Raw genomic sequence first — 24,726 nt, forward strand, 5'->3', positions numbered from 1 at the left:
ACGACCATGCTTCACTGTTGGGATGGTATTCAGCAGGTGATGAGCAGTTCAGGATTCTCCTCACATGGGATTCTTAGTATTGAGTCCAATTCTTTCACTGAGTAGAGTCTTCCACCTGGCCAATCCACCATGAAACCCAGATCGGTGGAGGGCTGCTGATTGGTTGTCCTTCTGGAAGTGCCTCCCATCTCCACGTTGGGCCTCTGAAGCTCATCCAGAGTGATCATCATCATCATCATCTAATGTTCATGTTCAATGTTTGGCAGGCAGGCAGCTCTAGAAAGAGTCCTGGTTCATGAACTGACCAAAATTGTTTTGATTTTTACAGCGAACTTGTGTTTTGCCCAAAAGAAGTTGGCTGAGATGTTTTCGGGGCTTTTAAACATGCAACGTGTGCACCGAGTTCATGAAACAGCATATCTAAAACAAGCCTTCTTATCTGTTTCTCTCTCTCTTCTGACTCATGCTTTTACCTCGTCTGCCCTAGATATCCAAGAGTTCAAGTTTCTCAGGCGGATCCCCTTCATTAAACGCATACGAGCCAAAAAGAACCTGATATAACTTGGACGATGGAGCCCTCTCAGTCAGAGATGAACATATTATCCAACGGTAAAAGTCACAACCTCGGCGATGACGTGGGCGTGCCGATGAAGATGATGCCAGAGGAGGATCAGTGAGTGGTCTTCCTTCACAGATTAATGGTTTTCTTGATGTTTTAACTCTGCATGTAAGCACCTTGTCATTTTGCCCTCGTGTGAAAACCATGTCCTTAATTATTCACAGTAAATAAAAATGAACTAATATTCTTTTTACACATAAATATGAATTTAGAAGCTAAAAACAGACCCTTTGATGAATGTGATAAGTTACTCATTATTAATGACCAGATGTGGTGAGCAACATGTTGTATGACTGCCTCCCTGCATAATGTTTTGTTTTTTTTAAATGCATGTTTACCTTGTTTTTGTGTTCGCCTCACCTGGTGGATCCTCACACAGAAATGGCACTCAAACAGTCAGGTATGTTTGTGGCGTTGTGTGTCAAGGGTTTTCAACTGCATATTTGATTTTATGTAATCTACAAATAAACCAAGCATGTCATTTACGACTGGCCACGGCACATATTTGCACACTTTTTAAAGGTGGGTAGACACACCGTCAACTAACAGCCGTAAATGTGACCCCTAGATTTGATGACCCCGATGGAGGACTGGAGAATGAGGGATTTTTGCCCAGTGCAGATGGAAAGAAACCCATACGTTTCACCGATGTAAGTGAGAAAGCCTCGTTTATGGACACGCAACAGGATGGTAAAATTTGAGATTTCATGTATGCTCTTATTTGTTTTCTCAAACTACGTCCACAGTTTGAAGGAAAGACCTCTTTTGGCATGTCAGTCTTCAACCTGGGCAATGCTATCATGGGCAGTGGAATCCTTGGACTGGCTTATGCTATGGCCAACACTGGCATCCTCCTCTTCTTGTGAGTAAATAGAACAGAATTTATATGACGCTTCCATATGATATAAACTAAACTATAAACCCACCTAACATGCTGATGGTTGGACAGTTTTTTTTACCAAGTTTTGGCCAATTATTCATTTTCTTTTCAAAATAAGAGCACTGGTGCCACCTTGGTTTCTGTCCAAATATACTGCTGCAGCTGATTAACTTATATAGATGGAATAAGAGGAAACACTGAAGGGAACAAGCGAACAAAATGTAAATAGCTACACCTATAAAATTCACTAATGACATCGTAGACCCTTCTCATGATGGGGAAACTGTCAGGCAAGAATTAAAGACTTCATGAAACCACTTCATGTTTTTACACTTCAGTTTGGTGGTATAAAGAGATGAGGAATAACATGTTAATAAAAATGACTGACTTTGTCATTCTCAAGCAGAACCAGGTTTGTTGTTTGCTGATTAAAAATTAAGCTGCTTGCCTGCTGGTCCCAGTTTTATATCGAACAGATGGATATAGTATGAAAGTAATACTGATTTTCTCATCTAACTACTAGCAAGTCAGAGGATTAAAGGGGTAAACTATAGTCAAACTAGTTGGCAAAATCAACATGGAGCCCTCTAACTGTGATTCCTCGGCTAAGGAAGCTCAGGCACATTCTGCTGTGCTGGTACTATTACATATAGGACTGATTTAGTGGGCTGTGTGTCCTGACATGTTGGCCCATATCGCATATCATGATATACCCACTTCTATTCATACCTTTTCTCAGGCTCTCATCCCTTCCTCATTACCACATATAGGCCCCCAGAAAGGCCACAGCTCAGAATAACTGAACCTCCCGTTCCTGTGTGAGGCATCTGGATCGGCCTTTTCTGTATTTCTTATCCGTGCAGACGTCTTCTGTCGGATCATCACTCTGGTTGTCTTGTCGTCTGTGTTTATGTAGCACACAGAGTGGAAGATCTCCACTGATGATGGTACAGTGTCTGAGGCTGATTGATTTGTCTGGAGGATGAGCTCAGCTGTGGTTACGATTTAAGACCACCTAAAGCTTGTAAGGCAGTTGTATCAATTTAAAAAGCTTTGAACCAGCAACGTCTGGATGTAGAATCACTCCAAATATAAAAAAATAAACAGAGGTGGCAAAGAAACACGTTTTAGTTACACAACACAGCAGTCATCTTCACTTCTTATTCTGCATTTTAGCCATTTTTTCCCATTGTTTCTGCAATGTTTCACTCTTGTTTTAACTGTATTGCGTCAGACACCACTTTGCTCTGTTGACATTCAGTGGTCACTAATGTTTAACATATTCTTAATGTCTTTGCTCCATTTGTTCTTGTGTTTCCTTTCTGCTGTTATACAGAAAGTCTTGATTTTATTATAACCTTTAGTATAAAGAAAATCCTTGATTTACCGGCAGCGACACAAATAGACATTCTCAGTCCTGGTCAGCGGAATGATTTGTTTTGTGATTCGAGGGATTTATGCAGCTTTTATGCGAGTGCTGGTTCAGTGGAATCTCAGGGTTTGGCTCAGGCCCTGTGCTTACTGGCAAAGGGTCGTGATTCTCATGTGAATTTACATGAATGCTGGAGAAATGTCTGAGAAAGGTGATGGGTTTGGGACCGACCTCTGACCTATCAAGAATGTTGACCGGTGTTGAATCGCTCAGGGCTCTGTAGGAGGACCGCCGCAGCTCTAGACACAAAAGGGGTTCTGGGAAATAACGTTTTCATCAATGTGTAGGACTACTGACCTCTGTTCACAGGAGAGGGAGAACATTTATAGTCCTTATTAGTATCACAAAGACACAAAGTGGATGTTTTGTCCTTTCATGTTTATTGTTTTACAGCAATTTTAGCATTTTCAGCAGCTTTAAAATGTCAAACAACGGCTGGAAATCCAGCAACATGAGCCGCCACTGCAGCTCAACTTCTCAGACTTACTGACTTTCCAATCATGAATGCATGGGAAAACAAAAAAATGTTTGCAAAGTACATCATGTCTTAGTGCAAATGATTATTGTAGAAGAGGAATAACAGGATTATGATCCCAGAAATGTAGAATGTGGTGCAATGCAGTGCAAGAGTACGTGTAAAATGCAGTTTCTATGTCTGACTTCCTCTTCTGTATTGTGTCGCAGATTTCTTCTGACTGCAGTAGCAGCCTTGTCATCTTACTCCATTCATCTGCTGCTCAAATCCTCTGGCATTGTGGGTAAGCCTGGTGTCGCGTCTCAGCCTTTTGTAAAGAAATAGGACAACAGCATTCTATGTTAGCAAAACGACAGAACGCAGTGCAACAGTTCTGCTGCAGCTGGATCAGGGACCGTTTTAGTTGCATACTTGACTTAAAGCTTGTTAATTTAAAAAATGGTTTAAACACACTATATCATTAAACAATTTGTCTTTCAGTCAGCTTAACTTCTCCGACTGAATCCATGAAGGAACTGTAATAAAACTGTCTATTCTGTATTGTGGTGTGTGGCAAAGCCTAAAATGTCCAGACAAATAATAAAACTGTGAAACATGGCCTTATGTGCAACTGTTTTCCTGTAGAGGAACATCTGTACAACTGATATTGTCTGTAATCCGCCTACAGGGATTCGAGCCTATGAGCAGCTGGGGTACAGGGCCTTCGGCACTCCTGGAAAAATGGCTGCTGGCATCGCGATCACCCTGCAGAACATTGGAGGTGAGGAGCCGGAGCGACTGATTAATGTGTTCACAAAGATGCTGAATATCTGCAAACACCCCATCGCGACACTGTGACTTACACACGGCCACACACATGACTAGATTCATCTAAACCACTGGCTTTTGTTCTTAGTTATAAGTACAGGGTATGGAAGAGTGCTTAGAGCAAAGAATCAGAGTCATGTTGGTAAACAGCCGTGTTCTCTGTGGGGATGACATTTCAGAGAATTCCTCCCACTCATCGAACAGCATGTGTGAATAGAAATCTCTGACCAAAGCTTTGTTGAGAAAAATTAGATCATCATTAAGTTAATTCACCAGCACGACCGGCTAAATTAGAGTGAGTGCAAGTTTTTGATACAGATTTTCAGTCCAACATTGATCCAGTACTTGCAAATGAAAACAATCCCACTTGACTGCTGCCAGTTATATCATTCACACCTGGTATTAACATGGGATCTGATTAATAATCTAGATGTGTGAAATGTGAATGCACACAGAACCAACCAGTCCACATATGGAGGCAGACGGACGGACGCTGTAATCTGATCTCATCCAGGTGTGAATGCAATCAGTGCAGTGTGACTCCATTCTGAAGGGTCACCTGAGTGCACCGCTTCCTTCTGACGCAAACACAAAACCTACAAGTAGTTCCTGTTGGTGAAATACTACTTTTTTTTGTTTGCCTTAAAGTAGCAAGCAGGAACATTTTGCCCATCTGTAAAAAAAAATCTTCCCCAGATTACTGAAACACCCAACTTTTTATAAGAGTTTATAGTATAAAGCTGCAGTGTTGACAATGTTGTGACATGACTTCATTGATATCTGTTTAATAATGTTCCAGCATGTATGCGCTCAGGTATGGTCGTCCACTCATTCTCACGTTTCCTCTGACTTCTCTTGCTGCAGCTATGTCCAGCTACCTGTACATTGTCAAATCTGAGTTACCTCTGGTCATCCAAGCTTTCCTGAAGGCAGACCCCAACTCTGAGTGAGTATTATCATCTATGCTCCCCTTCAGTGTCAACACCACAGTGCCGGTGCCAGTGGAAGGCATGTGACTCCTGCCTGAGCTCAGACACCGTGTGCAGGGTCAAGGGGCCTGGCAGGCTATGTGGGCAGCCAGTTTGTACCATGTATTGACTCAGTCGGTGTGGAGGGAGGGGGGGTGGTGTGTGCGATAAGATTGGAAACTTGGAATTGGCTGAGCAACGTGGGGGGGTGTGATTGGGTGTCTGTCGGTTACATATACACACAACACAAACCTTCGCTGCTGTCAGCTTGCGCAGGCAGGCAGTGTTCACGTCAGAGTCATGCCACAGACACAGACACTCTGCATAAGGACATGCAGGACTGAAGTGGATTCCAGCTGCCTGTTCAGATCTAAAAACAAACCTTGTGCTAAAATCAAACCCCGTGTAGCCACTGCAGCTACACTATGTGAAGGAGCCGTTCTGCTCCAGACAGTCGTCTCCAAGGACTCCCATTCAGTAATATTTCGCAGAATTGTGTAATGTCTCAACACAAGAAGTCTATTGAGACATGTGGCCTGAACAATCTCCCCGCTGTTGTCTAGCAAGGACTTGTTTTCCTACTTATGCTCTTCAGTAAACTCTTAACCGCAGGTCTAAGCTCTCCGAAGGGAAAGTGATCACGCTTAATTGCTGAATAATTTTCGAGTGTGGCATTTATAAATATTTAAATGTTTGCCCATTAGCGTCAGGGAGGTCCCACATTCAAACTGCATGTCCAGTCCTAAAGAGCAAGTAGGAGTCTTGCAACAGCTGGTACAGACGCACCAGAATCCTGATCCAGTCAGTCTAGGATTTCACGAAGAGACAGAAGCAGCTGAGCATAAATCCACAAAAACAACTATGGCTAATTACTTGGAATAACCCAACTGCCAAGCACCTCAAATTGACGCATTAGAACAAGCATTAGGACACCTCAGTGTACCTCACATGAACACACAGAGAAGTGGCAGCAGCAGGTGGCGTCACATGGGCACGGGTCAGCTCAGGGCCAAGTCCCAACAACCGAGACACACGCTGTTCGTTTCCATCCCGCACTCGTGTTGCTGTTTGAATCCACGCCGTCACAAGAACTGGGTGGAATGATGGGCGGATGGCGGGGTGGGGCTTTATTTATGACCGGCGGCTCTTTAAATAGACGAGTAATGACGTGTGGCCGATGGACAGTCGAGTACCTTTCACTTGTAGCTCGAGTTGTTTCTATCGGTACATAGTGTACATGTGAGTTCTGTTTCGTTGTGTCATTTGGAAGTTGTGAGGGTTATCTGGTATAATGCACACTTTGCAGTGGAGTGTTTGAGAGAATCAGACATTTGAACGTAGCAGGGATTCACCCAGAGCAGATTTCAGACTTGAGCCAGATGCAGTCACGGAAACACTCAAGGAAAAGAGATTAATTAATAAACTTTTTCGGGGCACTTACTTTGCTAATTTTGTGTTTTTTTGTGCCATTTGGTGCTAGGCAGATACATAAGACAGCACAAACATGCTGTGTTGAGAAATGACACTATGATGGTCATGAGACTCACATAAAACCATAAATGTGAGGGCGAGAAAACCAAAACTTTAAGCTGAAGGACACTAGCTGCAGAAATGAGGGCATCTACAGCAGGGGTGTCCAACCCGGGCCCCCAAGGCCCCAAACCCGCAAGGCCTAAAAGGTTCCCCTCTTCCAACACACCTGATTCAAATGATGAGCTCATCAACAAGCTCTGCAGAAGCCTGATAACCATCCTGATCATTTGAATCAGGTGTGTTGGAAGAGGGAAACATCTAAAACTTGCAGGATTGCGGCCCTCGAGGACCAGGATTCAACACCCCTGATCTACAGGGTCGTTGGAAGTGACTTTGCATGCTTGTGGCCGTGTGATTCATTACCACTATGACCTGATTAGTGTCACTTCAAGGAAAAACAGACGTTTTCTCAGCGATGTGAAAAGCACACCACTGATGAAACCTCACAAGCAAAATGTTAAAATACCGTTTGGAGTCCTTCAAAACATGACCTAAATTTGATTTGGACTTGTGCTCAAGAACTTGACTTTAATTTGAACTCCAGACCCGAGTGGTCCATCTCAAGTGACTCCCGCGTGCGAAAGTGGATCATCTGAAATGACCCACTGACCAAAGGGCCAAAGGAGGCATGACCTGGGATTTGTGTGGTTTCCTCTTGCTTTCAAGGGACTCTTCCAAAAACTCATGCATGTGCACGTACGTGCACGCACGCACACATACGGCTGATCTGATAGATCACGGTGTGCTCCAGCCTGTAGGGGTTATGGCCGACAGATGATCCCACTGGTTGTGTTTCATTCAGGGCTAAGAATAACAGGCTTAGTCGCTTGAAGAGGGGCTGGAGGGCACAAAGACTTTCTGTACACAGGATTTAGGAGACAGTAGGCTTTAATGGTTTGACAGTAATTTCTATAAGCTGCATGTTGCTGGGCTTCCTCAGCTGCTGATACTTCAGATTTACTATTATTGTCGTCAGAATATACGCTCACAGGTCTGTGAATAAGCTGTTTAACCATCTAAATGGTAAATGGTCTGTAGTTACATAGCACTTTTATCCAAAGCACTTAACAATGTGTTTCTCATTCACCCATTCACACACACATTCATACACCAATGGTGACAGAGCTGGCATGGAAGGTGCTGCCTACCATCGGGAGCAACTTCAGGTTCAGTGTCTTGCCCAAGGACGCTTCGACTGTGGAGGGGCAGCGGATCAAACCTGCGATTGGAGGACAAGACGCTCTACCACCTGAACCACAGCTGCCCTCAAACCATCTGTTTACTAAAAACACCTCCAGTATAAACCACATGATATCTGTTTGTGATAAACAATAATGCCAGAACTGATAGTCTATTATCTCATGTTCATCCTATATTACAACACTGGGTCACCGTAACAGGAACGCTGTGACACGCAGCCAGTCTCGCTGCATCCTCACACCAGCAGGCCCGCATGTGTTAAGAACACACATATGTACATGTGATGTGGACTATTTAGGTTATACAAGGGAGGAGTGTTTCATGAAGGGCATGCACGGTATGTTTAACGGGAGGACATGTGCCATCTCACATATAGGAAACGATGATGCAGCAGCAGGGCAGGCGGATCAGATGCATCTGTCCATGTTCGTGTGTTTTTATGTCTTGAAGGAGCAAATTAAATGGAACTGAGATGTTGACATTGGTGACATTTGCTAACTTCTGTGTTGTTCGGGGTCCACTTTTAATCTTCCTTTTCCGCATGTGAACTGTCGCATAAATCATCCCAGTTACGTAACGCTCTATTCCAGGGCTTCGGTCGAGAGCAACATAAGCAGACACGTTTTTTCCACAATCTTGAGGCCAAGGACGTTCCCAACAGGTTACTGCTGGCCTGACAGAATGCAGCACATCAACCGTTTGGGCCGCTAGATTTCTTTCAAACACGTGCTCTCAGATTACACAATTTTAAAAGCAGCCCTGACAGTTTCGTTAAACATATAGACCAATTTGTCACTTTCGTAGACTTTCCACTCTGTTTCTGTCTCTGTCCCTGTGTGTGATGAGTCTCAGTGCCAGTGTTTGAAATATGGAGCTCACCAAAGTAAACTAGACTTTTTTTTTCTTTCCCTCCAAACAGTCTGTGGTACTTGAATGGAAACTACCTGGTCATCATGGTCTCTGCCAGTATCATCCTGCCCCTGGCTTTAATGAAGCAGCTTGGTGAGTAACGCTAACCTAATGGTGTCTTTAACATGCCTAAATTTAACATTTGAGTCCATTACCGGGAGCCATCAGTGTGTTGTAGCTGGTGTGATTGAGGTATATCATCTGTAAATGTAGATAAACAAATAAAATACTATCTGACAGCGGCCCTGCATATCAAACCACAACCTCTTTACTAATTCAAACGAGGTCAGTTCAGAAACTTTCCCCTCGATGTTGACAAAATGCTGCGGCGACCAATCACGTACTCGCACGCTGGCACAGCCGGTGGAAATATTTTGCAATCGCTGTGATAAAAGATAAGCTGAGAAGAATTCAAATTCACTGATCTCAAACCGTCTCACTGGTACCTCAAACAATCCAATCCGTTTAATCCAGTTGAAGGGGTCCAGACACTGACCGGGAACCAAGCAGAAGGTTCAGCTGTAGCCGAGGCCAGGGACGCCTGTTGCAACTCCCCCATGTGTCTGCAATAAAGTCTTAACATTATAAAAAATTACGGAAGATTCTCATCAGTTTGACACATGATCTCACAATGATTTATTGTACAATATCCTGATTTTAAGTTTAATGTAATAATTTTTATTTTCACATCAAACACCCTAGCTGGGCCTCCAGAAGTTCCAGCTGTTGTTTCTGGGCCACAGTGCCATAGATTCTTACTCAACGTCCTTCTCTTCACTGTCCCTTTATAACATCTTGTCGTTTTACTTTTTTGTCTGTTCATTATTCATAACTCACACTAAATAGTTTTGCTCTTTTCCAGGATTTCAAAAGGATTTTTTTTCTTCTGCAGTACGTTTATCTAACTCATGCATTTCTTCGTAAGAAGCATTTTCTATATTTAGAACTTGTTAATTAAGAGTTTCTTTTGATTCGAAGCCAACTTACGCGGTGACGTTTTGATGAAGCCGTTACATTAAAGTCGAGCAATTAGTGTGTTTTTATCCGACTGCCGGCTGCGGAAACGGCAGGTGCTCAATTACCGCTCTCGATTCAATCGTAATCCGTTCATTATAACACAGTTCAAACTTAGAAAAAGTTGTTTCTGCCCTCACAGCGCTGTGAGGTCAATCTGCACATTGTCAGGATGGTTTATTACAGGGAAGAGCAAATCTTTTTCTGTCCGTAGACTTCTTGGACGTTTTGTTAATAGTTGTCCCGGTCAACAATTTCTCTTTCCTTGTACTTTCAGGCTACCTCGGCTACACCAGTGGGTTTTCTCTCAGCTGCATGGTGTTCTTTCTCACCGCGGTAAGTCGATCCAGCTCACACAGTGGCACATCATCACAGTTACTTTTCACACGAAGCCTCATTTATTTTGGCATGTCTTTCTGGCACATATGCTTTTCACTTTCCCACCCTTGTGTCTTTCCCACCCCGGTCTCTATTTTCAGCGGTATGTGGATGTGTTTGATAAGGCGAATGTAACAGCTACTTAGACACATCAAAGCATGAGAGTAAAACCTGAGCAATTAGAAGCTGAGTCACCCTAATCTGGTTTGAAGCGCGTTTTTTTTTTTTTCAGCTTGTCGTTGATGGTTTGAGGCTCTTGTTTACTGACACATCTCCTCTTTTCTTCAGGTTACCTATAAGAAGTTTCAGATTCCCTGCCCCTTTGAGGAGTTCTCACACAACACTACCGCTGCCCACCACAGCCTGAACGTCTCGAGCCACGTTCACGAGTACAACAACGGTCTGATTCACGAGGACGCCCACGATGACTCCCACTGCACCCCACGCATGTTCACCGTCAACTCACAGGTACGTGGACATGAATCACTCTTGAACACTGCGGCCACACTTACCTGAGTTCACACGCTTTTATTTGGAGGCTTAACAGCATTGCTAATAATAGAGAGTCACGTGTTTATGTGCTCCTTCACAGACAGCCTACACCATCCCCATCTTGGCTTTCGCTTTTGTTTGCCACCCTGAGGTTCTGCCCATCTACACCGAGCTACGCAAGTGAGTCACCGCTCTGTAATATTTGATACCATTGAGAAATGTTGCATTTGCATAACTGTCAACTGCTTGATTTCAGTCCAACACAGAAGAAGATGCAGAAGGTGTCCAACCTCTCCATCCTCGTCATGTACACCATGTACTTTCTGGCAGCTCTCTTTGGGTACCTGACCTTTTATGGTGAGAACAGCTGTCCCTGGCACTTCTTTTGCTCTTAATGTTGTCAGCACTAGTGGATGAATACAAATGTTTATACACGAGTCAGATAGTCAGTGTGCTGATGGTTGTGTCTTCCTGTCAAACGATAAAAAGTGAGGCGGACAGAATGCTGCTTTGGCTTGGACACAATAAATAAAAAGAAATGCTTTTTTCAAAGAGAGGCAATTAAGGTTTAAAAAAAGGAAAAAAAGGATCAAGGTCCAAATATTAAAAACCTGTCAGTTTGCTCGTTTTGCCATTTAAAAGCTGCACCATGCAAATTAAAGCCCATTTGGCGGTAGAGGAGAACTGTTTTAAAAGCACCATTATCCGGAAGTTATGTAATTAAATATTAAGCAAGAAATTTAAAGAATCATAATTAACTGAAGCGCATTTGTTTGCAATTATCTGTTCACAGCAACAACTGGTGACTTAGTGTATAATAGAGAAATGAAAATAACTTGGGCAACAATTTGTGATCAAAGCTGCTGAGACTTTAACAAATGTACATTAAAACCTTTCCCCAATGCAGCTTTTATTTATTTATTTATTTGTTTGTTTGTTTGTTTGGACGGGACATTACGGAACGTACAATCACAGATTGCAGTAAATATGCCACATTTAGCACAAGACTAATTTCCATTCAGTGTCCCACACAAATAAAAGAAAAATGCACGGGGATACGAATGTAGAAAATAAATTAAATTAAAATAAAATTAAATTAAATTAAATTAAATTAAATTAAATTAAATTAAATTAAATTAATTAAATATGTGTAAATTCAATATATATAAATTCAATGTAAATTGAATAAATTAATACAGTAACAGCAAGCAGACAAAATATCATTTTAGAACTTCTGTGAAAAAAAACTCCCTTATTTAAAAAAAATAAAAAAATAAAAATTCTAACCAGTGATTTATTTTACTCTCAGCGAGTATTGATGCCTCCAGTTTTTCTCTGCATTGAAGAAAAAAAAAAAACATTCATTAAACCTTGTACACCATTTGCTTATTTCATGGAGTCCAGGCGCCCTCTGGTGGTGACCGTGATAACGTAACTCGCTCTGTTACAACCTTATTACTGTTCACTGATATCCACATGCAATAATAAGCTCTCCTCTTATTCCTGCAGACAATGTGGAGCCCGAACTGCTGCACACCTACAGCCGGATCGATCCCTATGACACTTTGATCCTGTGTGTGCGCGTCGCCGTCCTCACCGCCGTGACGCTGACGGTCCCGATCGTGTTGTTTCCTGTAAGCTCGAGGCCCTTTGTCTATTTACTTATTGCTCAATTGTGTCTTTTTTCTAAAGCGCATTCATCCTTCCCTCAGGTGCGTAGAGCCATCCAGCAGATGTTGTTCCCCACCAAGTCCTTCAACTGGATACGCCACACCTGCATCGCTCTCGTTCTGCTCACCCTCATCAACATGCTGGTGATCTTTGCCCCCAACATTCTGGGCATCTTCGGCATCATTGGTTAGTAAAGCACAGAATCAACAGAGATGTTGTCCTCGTGTAAGGCCTTCAACTATATAACAAACTGATGTAGACGTATCACCTTGAGCCTTAACGGCCATCAGCTCCTCTTGGTAATGTTTTTTAATCGCACACATAAAAGAAAAATCCTTGTCGTACCTAAAAAAACAAGAGAACAAGTCCTTCATGCCTGCCTCATTCACTCGTGTTGATTTGTCTGAGTGCAGGTTGTATTATGATCTTTAATTTGCAGACTAAATCCCCATTTCACGTCTGTTGTGTTTCAGACTTTCTCGTTCCTGATGCAAAAAAAAAAAACACAACAAAAACACGTGACCAGAGCATGTTTGCTCGCTCGGACCGACCGACAGCTCGCTTGAGTCAATATTATTGTCACACTTTGTCCTCAGATTGCGGGTCATGCTTCGCGGGTCAGAGGTGAAAGTTGACAACATTAAGTTAAACGACCACCAAGGACCCGGTCAAAGCTTCAGCTTTTACAAACATGTGGATGTATTTAGGTAGATATGCGGGAGTACATGGAGCTCACCTATGCACAGAAACGGAAGATAAAATATTAGATGATGCAACACGTGGAGCTGTTTTCATCGGAGGTTGTGTTTGTTGTGTAAATATGTATATATGTGAGAATAGCTATGTTAAATTTAAGCAGAAAAACAGAAAAAATGAGGTAAAAACAGTAGAAAGAAGAAGCTATTTGTGTTTTTTTACTGTCTGTAATATTTCCTAGCTGTGCCCATGATGCTGTAGAAGGAGCTGAACTGTGCTCCTCTGTGTGCTTTAGACATTTTTTTTTTTAGATCCTAACAGCGGCTATGTAAACATTAAACCAAAACCAAAAAGAAGCTACACCTTGATATGAATAAAATGATGAGTAAACAAGTAAATAAACAAAACAAATGCCCTGTAGAAGCCAATAACGTGATAACTGGCCGATAACATAATAAAAGTCCTGAACCAATAACGTAATAGCTTATTACTTGGTTATTACACGGTTATTACTTTTGCAAAGCTTTATTCTATTTATCTTTTTCACCAGGCCAATAACACATTAACTTGTTATGTTATTGGCCAAAAGATATTACGGTTCAGGACTTTTATTACATTATCGGCCTATTACATTTTAAAAAGTGCAAATTTATTGCGTTATCGTGTTATTACATTATTGGCTTCTACATGCCCCATTAAGCATACTCCATTAAATATTTCTGTTGTTTTTTTTATAAGTATGTTAATAAGTTTAGTGACACTGGTTAACTCACTGATGTTCTTAATGTTTTGTAATTTTTTTAGTATGGCATTGAATTTATTAATCCTTCAGTATTGTTCAACTGTTTTTCTTATCGTCCAAACGAAGACCAACTAATTTAGAATGATACTTGTCCCACTGATCTCCATGTTATGTCCACAGCCTTGGGGTATTATCACTAAAACATTTAATGAATGAGACAGGTTGTGACTAAACTAAACTCAGACAGATTTCTTCTGTACACAGGCTTAAACTAAAAATCTCAATAATAACATTAGAGTCCATTGTGAAGGATATTTACGTTTGTCATACAGCTTCTGTTGCAAGTTAAACACATGAACACATATACATGATGCCTGATCATATCAATAAATAGAAAAAAAAGAAAATTAATTAAAAAGAAAAGTCTTATATGTGTTTCATATATATATTGCTGTGCTCAGTCGTAATGTCCTGATCCGAGACATTGACAGACATTTATTTTCTAGTATCTGCCGATGCACCATTTTAGTAGATAATAAACACTTTAAGTCTTGTAGTTGAAGTACCTGGTTGCGCCACTAGGTGGAGCAACCAGGAGCATCCTATTGGTTATTGTTGCAACCAGAGGACGTCTGTGTTGGCAAGTGGATGAAACCAGAAGTTTACATCCACTGTATTAAAAGGCACATAATGTTTTTTTTCTCACTGTCTGACATTAAATCAGACTAAACTTTTCCGGTCAGTTAGGATTACCAACAATATTTCTATTTGCTAAATGCCAGAATAATGAGAGAGAGAAGTTTTCATGACTTTCTTCAAAGTCAGAAGTTGACATCCATCTCCATCCATCCATTTGGTAGCGTTGCCTTTAAACTCTATGACTTGGGTCAAATGTTCTGGGTTTCCTTCCACAAGCTTCTCACCATAGTCTGATGAATTCTGGCCCATTCCTCCTGACAGAACTGGTGGAACTGAGTCAGGTTTGTTGGTCTCCTTGCTACACTAATGTTCTCCAGGATCGAGATCAGGGCTTTGTGATGGCCACTCCACAACATTGACTCTGTTGTCCTGAAGCCTCTCTGTAGTTAATCTGGCGCTATGCTGAGGGTCATTGTCCATCTGAAGACCCATTAGTGTCCAAGCTTTAACTTCCTGCTGATGTCTTGAGATCTTGCTTCAATATTTCCACATGATGTTCTTTCCTCATGATGCCATCTATTCTGTGAAGTGCACCAGTCCCTTCTGCAGCATGATGCTGCCACCCCTGTGCTCCACAGCTGGGATGGTGTTCTCAGGCTTCAAGCTTCCTCCTTTTTCCTCCAGATGTACTGATGGTCATCAAGGCCAAACAGTTTTAGTTCCATCAGACCACAGGACATGTCTCCACTGATGAAGCTCTTTGTCCCTGTGTGCATCTACAAACTACAATCTGTCTTTTTGATGTTTCTTCTGGAGTGATGTCTTCTTCCTCTTCTGGGGTTGGGACACAGAACCCGTCTCCTTCCTGAGCGCTATGATGGCTGGACATTCCCATGGTGTTTATACTTGATAGAACTGTCTGAACAGATGAACGTGGAACCTTCAGCCATCTGGAAGTTGAACCCAAGGATGAACCAGACTGTTGGAGGTCCACAGTTCTCTTCCTGATATCTTGTCTGATTTCTTTAGATTTTCCATGTTGTCACAGAAGGAAGCAGCGTGTTTGAGGTGTGCCTTAAAATACATCCACAGGTGTGCCTCCAATTAACTCACATGTTGTCAATTAACCAATCAAAAGCTTCCAAAGCCATGACATCATCATCTGGGCTTTAACAAATAGTTTGAAGGCATCTTAGTGGATGCAAACTTCTAACTTTGAAGAAAGTAGTAAAAAAACCTTCTCTCTCTCATTATTCTGGCGTTTAGCAAATACAAATAATGTTGGTAATCCTGACTGATTTACAACTGGTGTGACAGTGGACGTAAACAAAAATGGGTTTTAGGATCTCAGGACGTCTCTAGTGTTCAGTCAAACTTTCGATGCTCTGATTTCAACCTGTTCTTCCTCTTTGTCCTTTCAGGCGCCACGTCAGCTCCCTGCCTCATTTTCATCTTCCCCGCTGTCTTCTACATCCGCATCGTTCCCAAAGAGGATGAACCCATGAACTCTACTCCCAAGATTGTGGTGAGGCCTTAAATTACAATCACTTACAGTAATGTGGTAATACAGCCTTTTTGTGACAGTTAACCCTGGATGTGTGTTTCCCCCTCTCGTTCTCAGGCCGTCTGTTTTGCTGCTCTGGGCGTCTCTTTCATGGTCATGAGTCTGAGCTTCATATTCATCGACTGGACAACAGGGGGCGGCCTTGCTGCAGGAGCCCACTAGATGCTGCCTCAGAGTGTGAGGTCCTGGGAGAGGGGTACATTAAACGGTCAGGGTAAAGGGAGCACTATCACCTCAGTGGGGTTTGCAACAGCACAAAACACACAGTATGGGTAGGAATCACCCTTTTATTGATCAAATAAATTAACTTTCTGATTGTAACTTAACACATATCTGAACAAAGTACTTTTATAATGACATTTTATAATTTAATTTAACGCAGAGCAATGAAAATGCAATTTATTTGAATAATCAGGAACGAACAGGGTCTTTTTTTTTAAAGCTGCCGTCTGTTTGGGCGCCACCCGGTCCTTTTCCTGTCGCTTCCTCTTTATTTACACACAAACAACTGCAGCTGGTACTGTACGGACACATAGAGAATGATCGTCTTTTTGCTAAAGACGGGAGGTAATTGAGATGCAGTATACAAGAGGAATAGCAAAACAACATTAAAATTATGATCCGTGAGACGCACAGAAGAGGACAGTCGTGATCTGATCCTGAACCAGCAGCTTCCTCGTTGTGTGTTATAAGACAAAGAAGTGCTTTAAAGCTGCAGCTGACATTTTACGTGTCGGTAGTTTTTTTTGTTCCTTATGCATAAATCAACAAACCTTCTTCACAAACCCCAGTGCCTTTTAGCATTTGGAACAGCATGCAAACTATCCAGTAAAAACAGGAGTGTATATTTATTTAGCTAGCTACTTTATCTGTGTTTTTAATTTCTAAATGGATTATATTTAACTACTGTATATGGCGAAGTTAATAATCCCAATACGTGGTGTATGATTTTGTTTTAGCTCAGAGTTATAGTTAGCTTGATTAAATGCAAAGTGCTTTATTTAAGGATTTGATAGCTCCCTTTATAAAACATTGAGCACATATATACCAGACTGAATGTAAACCAAGTACAGTTTTAAACCAAGTACAAGTTTATCAATCCTTTAAAAGTTTAATTCCCCCATTAAAGGTTTCTTAAAGAACATTTTCACACACTGTCAGAATATCAAAGCACTTCACTGAAGTTCTATGATGCTTGCATTGAGTGAAAATTCAAATTTGAGGGTTTTTTTAAAGGCTGCTCTGAAAAGAAATAGACATTTTATGAAACGTTTATTTAGTGAAAGGATTAGCACCTCTCTTATGCCTGTAAACAACATGTAAAGCTACAGCTACTGCTAGCACAAAGCTTAGCATAATGACAGGAAACAAGGGTTAAAAAGCCGGCCGGGCTCAGTCCAAAGATAAAAATACATCTACGTGCACATCTGAAGCTCACTCAGCCACTTATTATACACAGTCTCCAGGGTTTTTGCAGAGCTGACCAGCAGCCAGCTCCTGATTTCATCCATTCTTTTAAATTAGCAGGACTTTAAAGGATGGGTTCGTCTAAATTTAAAATATATGACAAATATTCTCCACTAACTAGTAATAAATGGAGAAAATGTTCCTTATCTAGCCATGTAGATAGTTTTGGTTGTCTGAGATACAGTTTTTTTTGTGCAATGTGTACATCTCAAAACATTTAAATTAAACAAAACCAAAACTTTGTCCATGGCTAGCCATACATTTGAAAACGTGAGCCCACCTTTTAGATCAAACTCAGCCTACAACAGGATGTTGAGCCTGCTGGTGGGCTGGCAGATTTAAATTCGATGATTTGAATGATTGTGATTCTGATACGCTGTCTTTGCTTTACTAGTTTGTAGTATTTTTGATCAGTCATGTTGAATATTTAGACCTACGGTTCATGTTTTGCATGAGGTCCAGTCTGTCCTGTAGTTGCTATCGTGAAGCGCACAGTAGCAGAGATTTTCCTTCCAGCACTGTCATGTGTCGATGTTATTGTGATACTGTGCATTTGGCATCTTATAGTGAAGAGTTTAAAAGCCCCGATCTGTGCAGTTGTTAGTATTACGAAGCCCTTTCTTAAAAGATGTGACAAGAAATGATGTGTTAGACCTCCTCATGTTCAGTCTGTGGAGACACGTTTAGCTCGACTTTAAGTACGTGGATGAACGCTTCCAACACTTGAATGGTTATTATGGGAATTAACTGCATATGAGTTCACTTTTTGCTGTAACATTTATAGGAATATAGATCACATATTTACAAAACAATGCAATATTTAACCTTGGATAAAAAGAGAACATGTGATAACAAATACTTGCACCCAAAGATGGTTTCATGTCGTGTCACAACTCTCAGGCTTTAGAAAGTCAAGTGTAAATCCTCACTTGTCTCATTTTATTTATAACACTTTGCTTTTTTAGCATACCTGACTCCTGTTGTTACAGACAAATTATGAGGAAGTATTTAATCCAAGTATCAAACTCCGTCCCTTGCTTTTCCACGTGTATTTGCCGTGGTTGTCGTGGTGTAAATGAAGGGTTCGCTTTGTCACGGTTAATGGAAAGAGTTTTTCTTCACTTTAAGGGATCACATGCCAAAATAACAACTGACTACCTACTGCTTTGAAATGCCTTTAGCTCGAACAGGTACCACAGTTTTATTAGCAGACGTATTATGAAATGAAACAGGCATTTGTCATGTACGTAAACAAAATCTGTGTGATATTTTATTATAGCTGTTGTTTGAGATGTTAATCTATGGAAATAACATGACTATGAATAAATAACAAGGTCTATGGATTTTAGTGAATTAGACATGACTTTATATAAATAATGTATATAAATGTAAACCTTTTATATTTGTGATGCATATTTACAGTAGCTTGTAAAGTGTAAATAGCAGGGACAGTTTTAGTTTGGCAATAAAATAATTGTAGATGTTTTTAGATTGTCTCTGTTGTCATCATTTCCATTTTTACTCAAGCTAATTGTTTTTGTGTTTAATTTGGCTTTTTGGACAAGAGTTTACCAAAAAAAAGGCTATTTTATATGGAGTAGTGAGAGTGCCAAATTACGAAAAGAAATCAATAAAAGAAAAAAAAAGTGGAAATAAAAGAAGAATAAATACATCAATAAAGAATAAAAAATAAAAGTGGAAATAAAAAAGAATAAATATAATAATTATTAATTTAACATTATTTTTTTATTTTTTATTTAGATTTATTTTAATCATTTTAATTAATTTGATTTTATTTTTTAAAATCATTTTAAAATTTATTTTTACATTTTTTTTAAACAAATGTATTTATTTTTCTTTTTATTTCCACTTTTATTTATTTATTCTTTTATTAATTTATTTTTGTAATTTGGCACTCTCGCTACTCCATACATTCATGTCAAAGTGAAAACAAAAGTAAAGTCAATTGATAAAAAAACACAAAATAATGTCAAATAAGTTAATTGCAGTCTTTAATAGACGCATGTTTGGCTGCAGTTACTGCATCGAGGCTGGAGGATGAGTCTCACTCAGCCGTGCACATCTGGATGCTGCAGTTCTATTGGATTCTTCTTTGCAAAAGTGTCACAGGGATTATGAGTGAACAGAAATTCTCAGTTGGATTGAAGCTTGAGCTTTGACTCGGCCACTCCAGAACATTCACTGTGTTGTCTTTAAACCATTTCTGTGTAGCTTTGGTTGTTTGCTTCAGGTTATTGTCTTTGTTGAAAACAAACCTTCTCCCAAAATGCAGCTCTCTTGCAGACTGCATCACGTTGTCCTCCAGGATTTCCCTCTACGGTGCTGCATTCATTCTTTCCCCTACCACTACAAGTCTTCCAAGGCCTTCTGCTGGGAAACATCCACACACCATGATGCTGCCGCCACCGTGCTTCCCAGTGTTGTTTTTGTGACCATCTGGTCTGATGGCCAACAAGGTTCATTTTAGCCTCATCAGACCAAAGAACCTTCTCGCAGCTGACTTCAGAGTCGCTCACATGCCTTCTGGAAAGACATGAAGCTCTGACTGGTGAACAACCCAGACAACATGCTTTTCACACAGTTGTTTTTGTCCTCAGGGTGTTGTTCCTACAGCTCCTATAGCCAGGACTGGTGGCTGGACCTTTTAGATTCAAGGGTTTTTATACTGCAATCACTTGAGACACATTAAGAAAGAAATAAAGGGTATTTTTTGTAAATTCTTGTCAAAAAAGTCAAATTAAATTGATCATTATTCAATGTTGAAAAGTAATCAGGAGAGAAGACATCCAAGGAGAAGAAACACTTATTATAGGCACTGTACAGGAGCTTACCGTCTTCATCCCCGAGCACACACACACACACACACACACACACACACACACACACACACACACACATTTTGTACAAAGAGCAGTTTATCTACGACTGGTCAGTGTACTCATCATATCTGTCAAGGCTAGGCCATGTTTACGAAAAACACTAAATCCAAACTGTTGGTCGACATGATCCCTCGCCGCTGACCTTGTTCTGTCAACATGGGTTTTTACTGTAACACATCGTTTATGGTCACAAGAGCAGACAAGCTGCATCGGCTTTGTGTAAGTCTGATATCTCAGGCACTCTAAAGTTCTTGCACTTTAGGAAACATCACATTAACAGCAGGCAGGCAACAGCTAGTAAATGGCAAATTAGACGTCCATTAGCAATGCAACTTTTTGCATTCCAGACATCCACTCAACAGATAGAACCTCTTATCAGCACACTCCTATTTATTTCTTGTTACAAATAGAAAAAAAAGAAGCCAGACTAAGAACAGGACCTTGCAGTAAATTCATCATGAGCCAGTTTATCTCAAGATATAACAAATAAAAGTCTCCTTTATGGCTTCAAACATGAAACTGGCAAAACAATTCTTGCATGAAATACATAAATTCTATTCCATGTTACTCTTGTGCATTTTTTTTTAGAAGACTGATAGTGGAGGGGATTATTGTAATATTTATTTCACTTCTTTCTGCTAATGATTTAACTCCACCTTTTGAAAGTACAATAATACTCAAGTTTATTTCCATTTCTTGTATGGAATATGAAAAAAGTTTATTCTTATTATGTACAGACATATATCCATTTATGTCCATTTGGTGGCGCTGTGCACCCTTTATTCTCACGGCCTAATTATGTGCCAAGGTATTTCATAAACATGTGACGCAAAGACTCATTAGCCATTTTAACAGCACACTCCGCACCTTTTGCGCAGAGAACGCGGCTTACGCACAGCGCGCCCAGTCACCCGGTGCGTCTCTGACCGCTGCACAACGCTGCATCCGTCGTCTCCGGGGTCTGCAGCCACGACAAATGCAGAGGAATGAGGTTGGCACAGCGCCCACTGCAGTCTGCACATCACACTCCTGAAATCACGCCTCGCTGGCTTCCCCTCTAATTGGTTCCCACACAAGCAACCGTGGAGAGTTCACCTGATTTAATTGGACTATCGCGACAAGTTGCCCAAGTGACGTCGGTGCGGCCGGTTGACTGCTTCCAATTGTCATCTGAGGAACATCTGAGGATTTTCGAGCGTAATTGAGCGCCGAGGAAAAAAGGACTGCAGCAGCCGCGCGACCGACCGACGGACGGACGAAGCTGCTCAAGCAGGCCGAGAAGACGAGTGAAGGCGCTTCAGCCGCGGAGCACAGACACCCGAGCCCGTGGATGGATGCAGGACGGAGGGCATCAGAGCGTGTCGGCATGGACCACATATAGCAGCCAGAGATTTAGTGTGAACAACTCCTGATCTGAATGCATCTGCTTGGCTTTTGAGCTCCGAGTTGACCAGAGAAGCAGGGACACTGACTTTTTACGCGTGGATTTAAACTCTGGAATAAGCTGTTTCCTCTCCAGTCAAGGCAGTGCAGGAAGCAAAAGCTGCTCCATCGTTATTCTTGGCATCGGCTGACGCGCTGAAACCATCAGCACCGTAACCTCTGTTTTTATATTTTGTTGTTTTTGCGCAAGTGGCAAGCGGTGCGCCCCTGCGTTTGGATCCAATGGGTTGTACGGTGAGCGCCGAGGATAAAGCTGCCGCGGAGAGATCAAAGATGATTGACAAAAACCTCCGAGAGGACGGAGAGAAGGCAGCCAGAGAAGTGAAACTGCTTTTATTAGGTAATGTACAGTTTGCAGATTGCTCCGTAGGTTCATCTGGGAAACTAGAAGGAGCGTTTGTTGGCGCAGGAAAGAAATATGTGCACAGTTTTTGGAGTCAGAACCACATAGCTCCTGATTAAACATTAAAACATGATCTGATTAATATCCTAACAGCTCAACATGTCCTGAAAAATATCAAAAAACTGTCTGCAAATAGTGCAAAATAACCAGTGGATGTCAAATTATAGCACAGTCTGCTACCATGAAGGCATCAAACTACTGAGTTAATCCTCAGTATGTCCAAGACAAGGAGCTGGACACAGCTATAGCACAGAAATAGAGGCCATTTGGATGCTTCCCTGGCTAATAGTTGCACTGAAACACATTAATTAGCCAACACATTTGGAGATAAGTCAGATATCAGCATCCACACATCATGATGGTGCCACCGCCGTGCTTCACAGTGGAGGCGTTGTATTTGTGATGATGAGTGTCTCGTCATTAGGCTGAAGAACCTTCTTTCACTTGGTTACAGTCTCGCCTTCTTGCAAAAATGCAAACTCTGATTAATGTCCTGGCAGCTCAGCATGAGGCTGTCAACGCTTTGTCTGCAAATAGTGTTTAAAAAAAAGATTGGACATCAAATTATATCACCAGCAGCTACATAGGGAACCATGAGGACACAAAACTACAGAGTTCATCCTCAATATATCCAAGATAGGGACTCGCTCACAGCTTCAGCACAGAGTGAGAGGCCATTTGGATGCCTTTCTGGCTAATAGTCGCGCAGTCAGTGCTATTAATTAGCCAACACAAGTGTCCATATACTTGGAGAAAAGTCAGATATCCCCGTGTCAACATGCAGTTTCTCAGAGCTTTGAGCTGGCATTTTTCCCAGAAAGCTTAATTCAATATATTAAGCCTGTGGAGTAGGACTAAACATTAACAGGGCGACACTTCAGCTCTACTCTTAAACACACAGGAACGCAACAATCCTATTCCCATTTGACAGCTCGCAACAGAGAGAAGGGGAGAATGTTTTATTTAATAGATTGGGGAGCTTGAAATCTCCCTTCATCCTTCTTCTGCCCTTCCCTCCTGCGTGTGCACACACAGACAAACAAGCAAACACACACCTTCCCACTCATCAGCACATCCTCACTTCCCCTCTTTTCCATTTCAGCTGTCTTTGTTTGCCATCATCATGCTTTGTCTCTCTCCTTCTCACCAAATGTGCACGCAGCTCGAGTAAGAACTGGAATACAGTATCGAGGAGTTTGTGTGTGTGTGTGTGTGTGTGTGTGTGTGTGTGTGTGAGTGGTGGAGGTGGGCCTGGAAGTGTGTCATCTTGTGGTGACAAGCTGTTCGTAGAGCACATGATCCAGCTGAGTGCTGAGGAGCTGCAGGATGGCAACGGCTTGATAACCTGAAGATATGAAGACACTTTTGGCTGCACTCTGTGTCGATTATCGGCATCACAAGGATCAATACCACTACAGATTTATGCGCTTAGGTTGATCTTTCAAGCAAACAGTGAGATGGAAAACCTTCCAAAGCTGATGCTATCTGATGGATAAATGCTCCTGGAGGTTTTTCTGCCACGTATCTTCTCGTATTCCCGTGATGGCATAGCGTCCTCTGATTAAATGCTAACTTCTGCTCTTTTGCTACACATGTGCTCCTGCCGGTAAACGCTGTCACATCACAATGGCTGAAGTTGCCCTTTTCTTTATTCTGCTGTAAATCTGTGACTGGCTTCACCTTGTGTCAGCCATTGTCAGGCTGCTCTTTAGCTTTTAAATCAGGTGTGTGTGTGTGTGTGTGTGGCTTTGAAATTTCATGACGTCAACGCGGTGGAGCTGGTATTTCACGGAGACAGGCGCTGACAGTTGACTGATGTGCCCTGCGAGGGAGCACAACGCAACTGACAGCAGCGAGTTCGGCATCAGCAGAGTATCGTTTAAAGAACACTAAAGAAACTGGAATTAGAGGCAGACGGCTTGAAGACATGTTGACATGTCACAGTAATGCAAGCAGGTGTTAATAACAGAACGGATGTCTGCTGTAGGAAATGTGCATGATTAGGGCGGGTATGATTGTCCAGTTTATGTGTATGATTAATTGTCATCATTGAATTTAACCATTTAATTGTCTGCTGTTGTTGATTTTATGCACCCATTAGTTTAAAATTTGTGCACTGCTGCAAGGTGGGGCAGTTGGTTAGCACTGTTGCCTCACAGCAAGAAGGTCGCCGGTTTGCGTCCCTGTGTGGACACCTGGGATCTTTCTGTGTGGAGTCTCCATGTTCTCCCCGTGCAGCATGGGTTCTCTCCAGGTTCTCCGGCTTCCTCCTACAAGGTCCAAAAACATCCATCCATCCATTTTCTATACACCGCTTAATCCTCATTAGGGTCGCAGGGGGGGCTGGAGCCTATCCCAGCCAACTTAGGGTGAAGGCAGGGGACACCCTGGACAGGTCGGCAGTCTATCACAGGGCTACACTTAGAGACAGACAACCAAGCACACTCACATTCACACCTACGGACAATTTAGAATCACCAATTAACCTCAACAT

General features: G+C 41.6%; 2 protein-coding genes across 3 annotated transcripts in view; both read left to right on the forward strand.

Annotated features, from left to right (window-relative positions):
* Positions 1-18,975, forward strand: part of slc38a3b (solute carrier family 38 member 3b) — a 30,144-nt gene extending 11,169 nt beyond the window's left edge. Inside the window, exons 2-17 of one of the 2 annotated variants that reach the window (XM_008286112.1) lie at positions 488-673; positions 999-1,019; positions 1,188-1,269; positions 1,366-1,481; positions 3,616-3,689; positions 4,074-4,166; positions 5,078-5,159; positions 8,834-8,916; positions 10,115-10,173; positions 10,504-10,683; positions 10,808-10,887; positions 10,964-11,064; positions 12,217-12,341; positions 12,420-12,564; positions 15,877-15,980; positions 16,077-18,975. In XM_008286112.1, the coding sequence (XP_008284334.1) occupies positions 570-673; positions 999-1,019; positions 1,188-1,269; positions 1,366-1,481; positions 3,616-3,689; positions 4,074-4,166; positions 5,078-5,159; positions 8,834-8,916; positions 10,115-10,173; positions 10,504-10,683; positions 10,808-10,887; positions 10,964-11,064; positions 12,217-12,341; positions 12,420-12,564; positions 15,877-15,980; positions 16,077-16,181 (1,554 nt within the window). In that variant the 5' untranslated portion in view covers positions 488-569 and the 3' untranslated portion in view covers positions 16,182-18,975. The remainder of the gene's footprint in view (positions 1-487; positions 674-998; positions 1,020-1,187; positions 1,270-1,365; positions 1,482-3,615; positions 3,690-4,073; positions 4,167-5,077; positions 5,160-8,833; positions 8,917-10,114; positions 10,174-10,503; positions 10,684-10,807; positions 10,888-10,963; positions 11,065-12,216; positions 12,342-12,419; positions 12,565-15,876; positions 15,981-16,076) is intronic. The other variant, XM_008286120.1, reaches the window with a different exon arrangement.
* A 2,387-nt stretch (positions 18,976-21,362) lies between these two features.
* The window catches only part of gnai2b (guanine nucleotide binding protein (G protein), alpha inhibiting activity polypeptide 2b), a 55,726-nt gene continuing 52,362 nt past the window's right edge, over positions 21,363-24,726 (forward strand). Inside the window, exon 1 of the mRNA XM_008286132.1 lies at positions 21,363-22,169. Within this exon, the coding sequence (XP_008284354.1) occupies positions 22,052-22,169 (118 nt within the window). The 5' untranslated portion in view covers positions 21,363-22,051. The remainder of the gene's footprint in view (positions 22,170-24,726) is intronic.

Source organism: Stegastes partitus, unplaced genomic scaffold (genome assembly GCF_000690725.1).
Source record: "Stegastes partitus isolate 25-593 unplaced genomic scaffold, Stegastes_partitus-1.0.2 Scaffold10, whole genome shotgun sequence".
In the NCBI taxonomy this organism is placed as follows: domain Eukaryota; kingdom Metazoa; phylum Chordata; class Actinopteri; family Pomacentridae; genus Stegastes; species Stegastes partitus.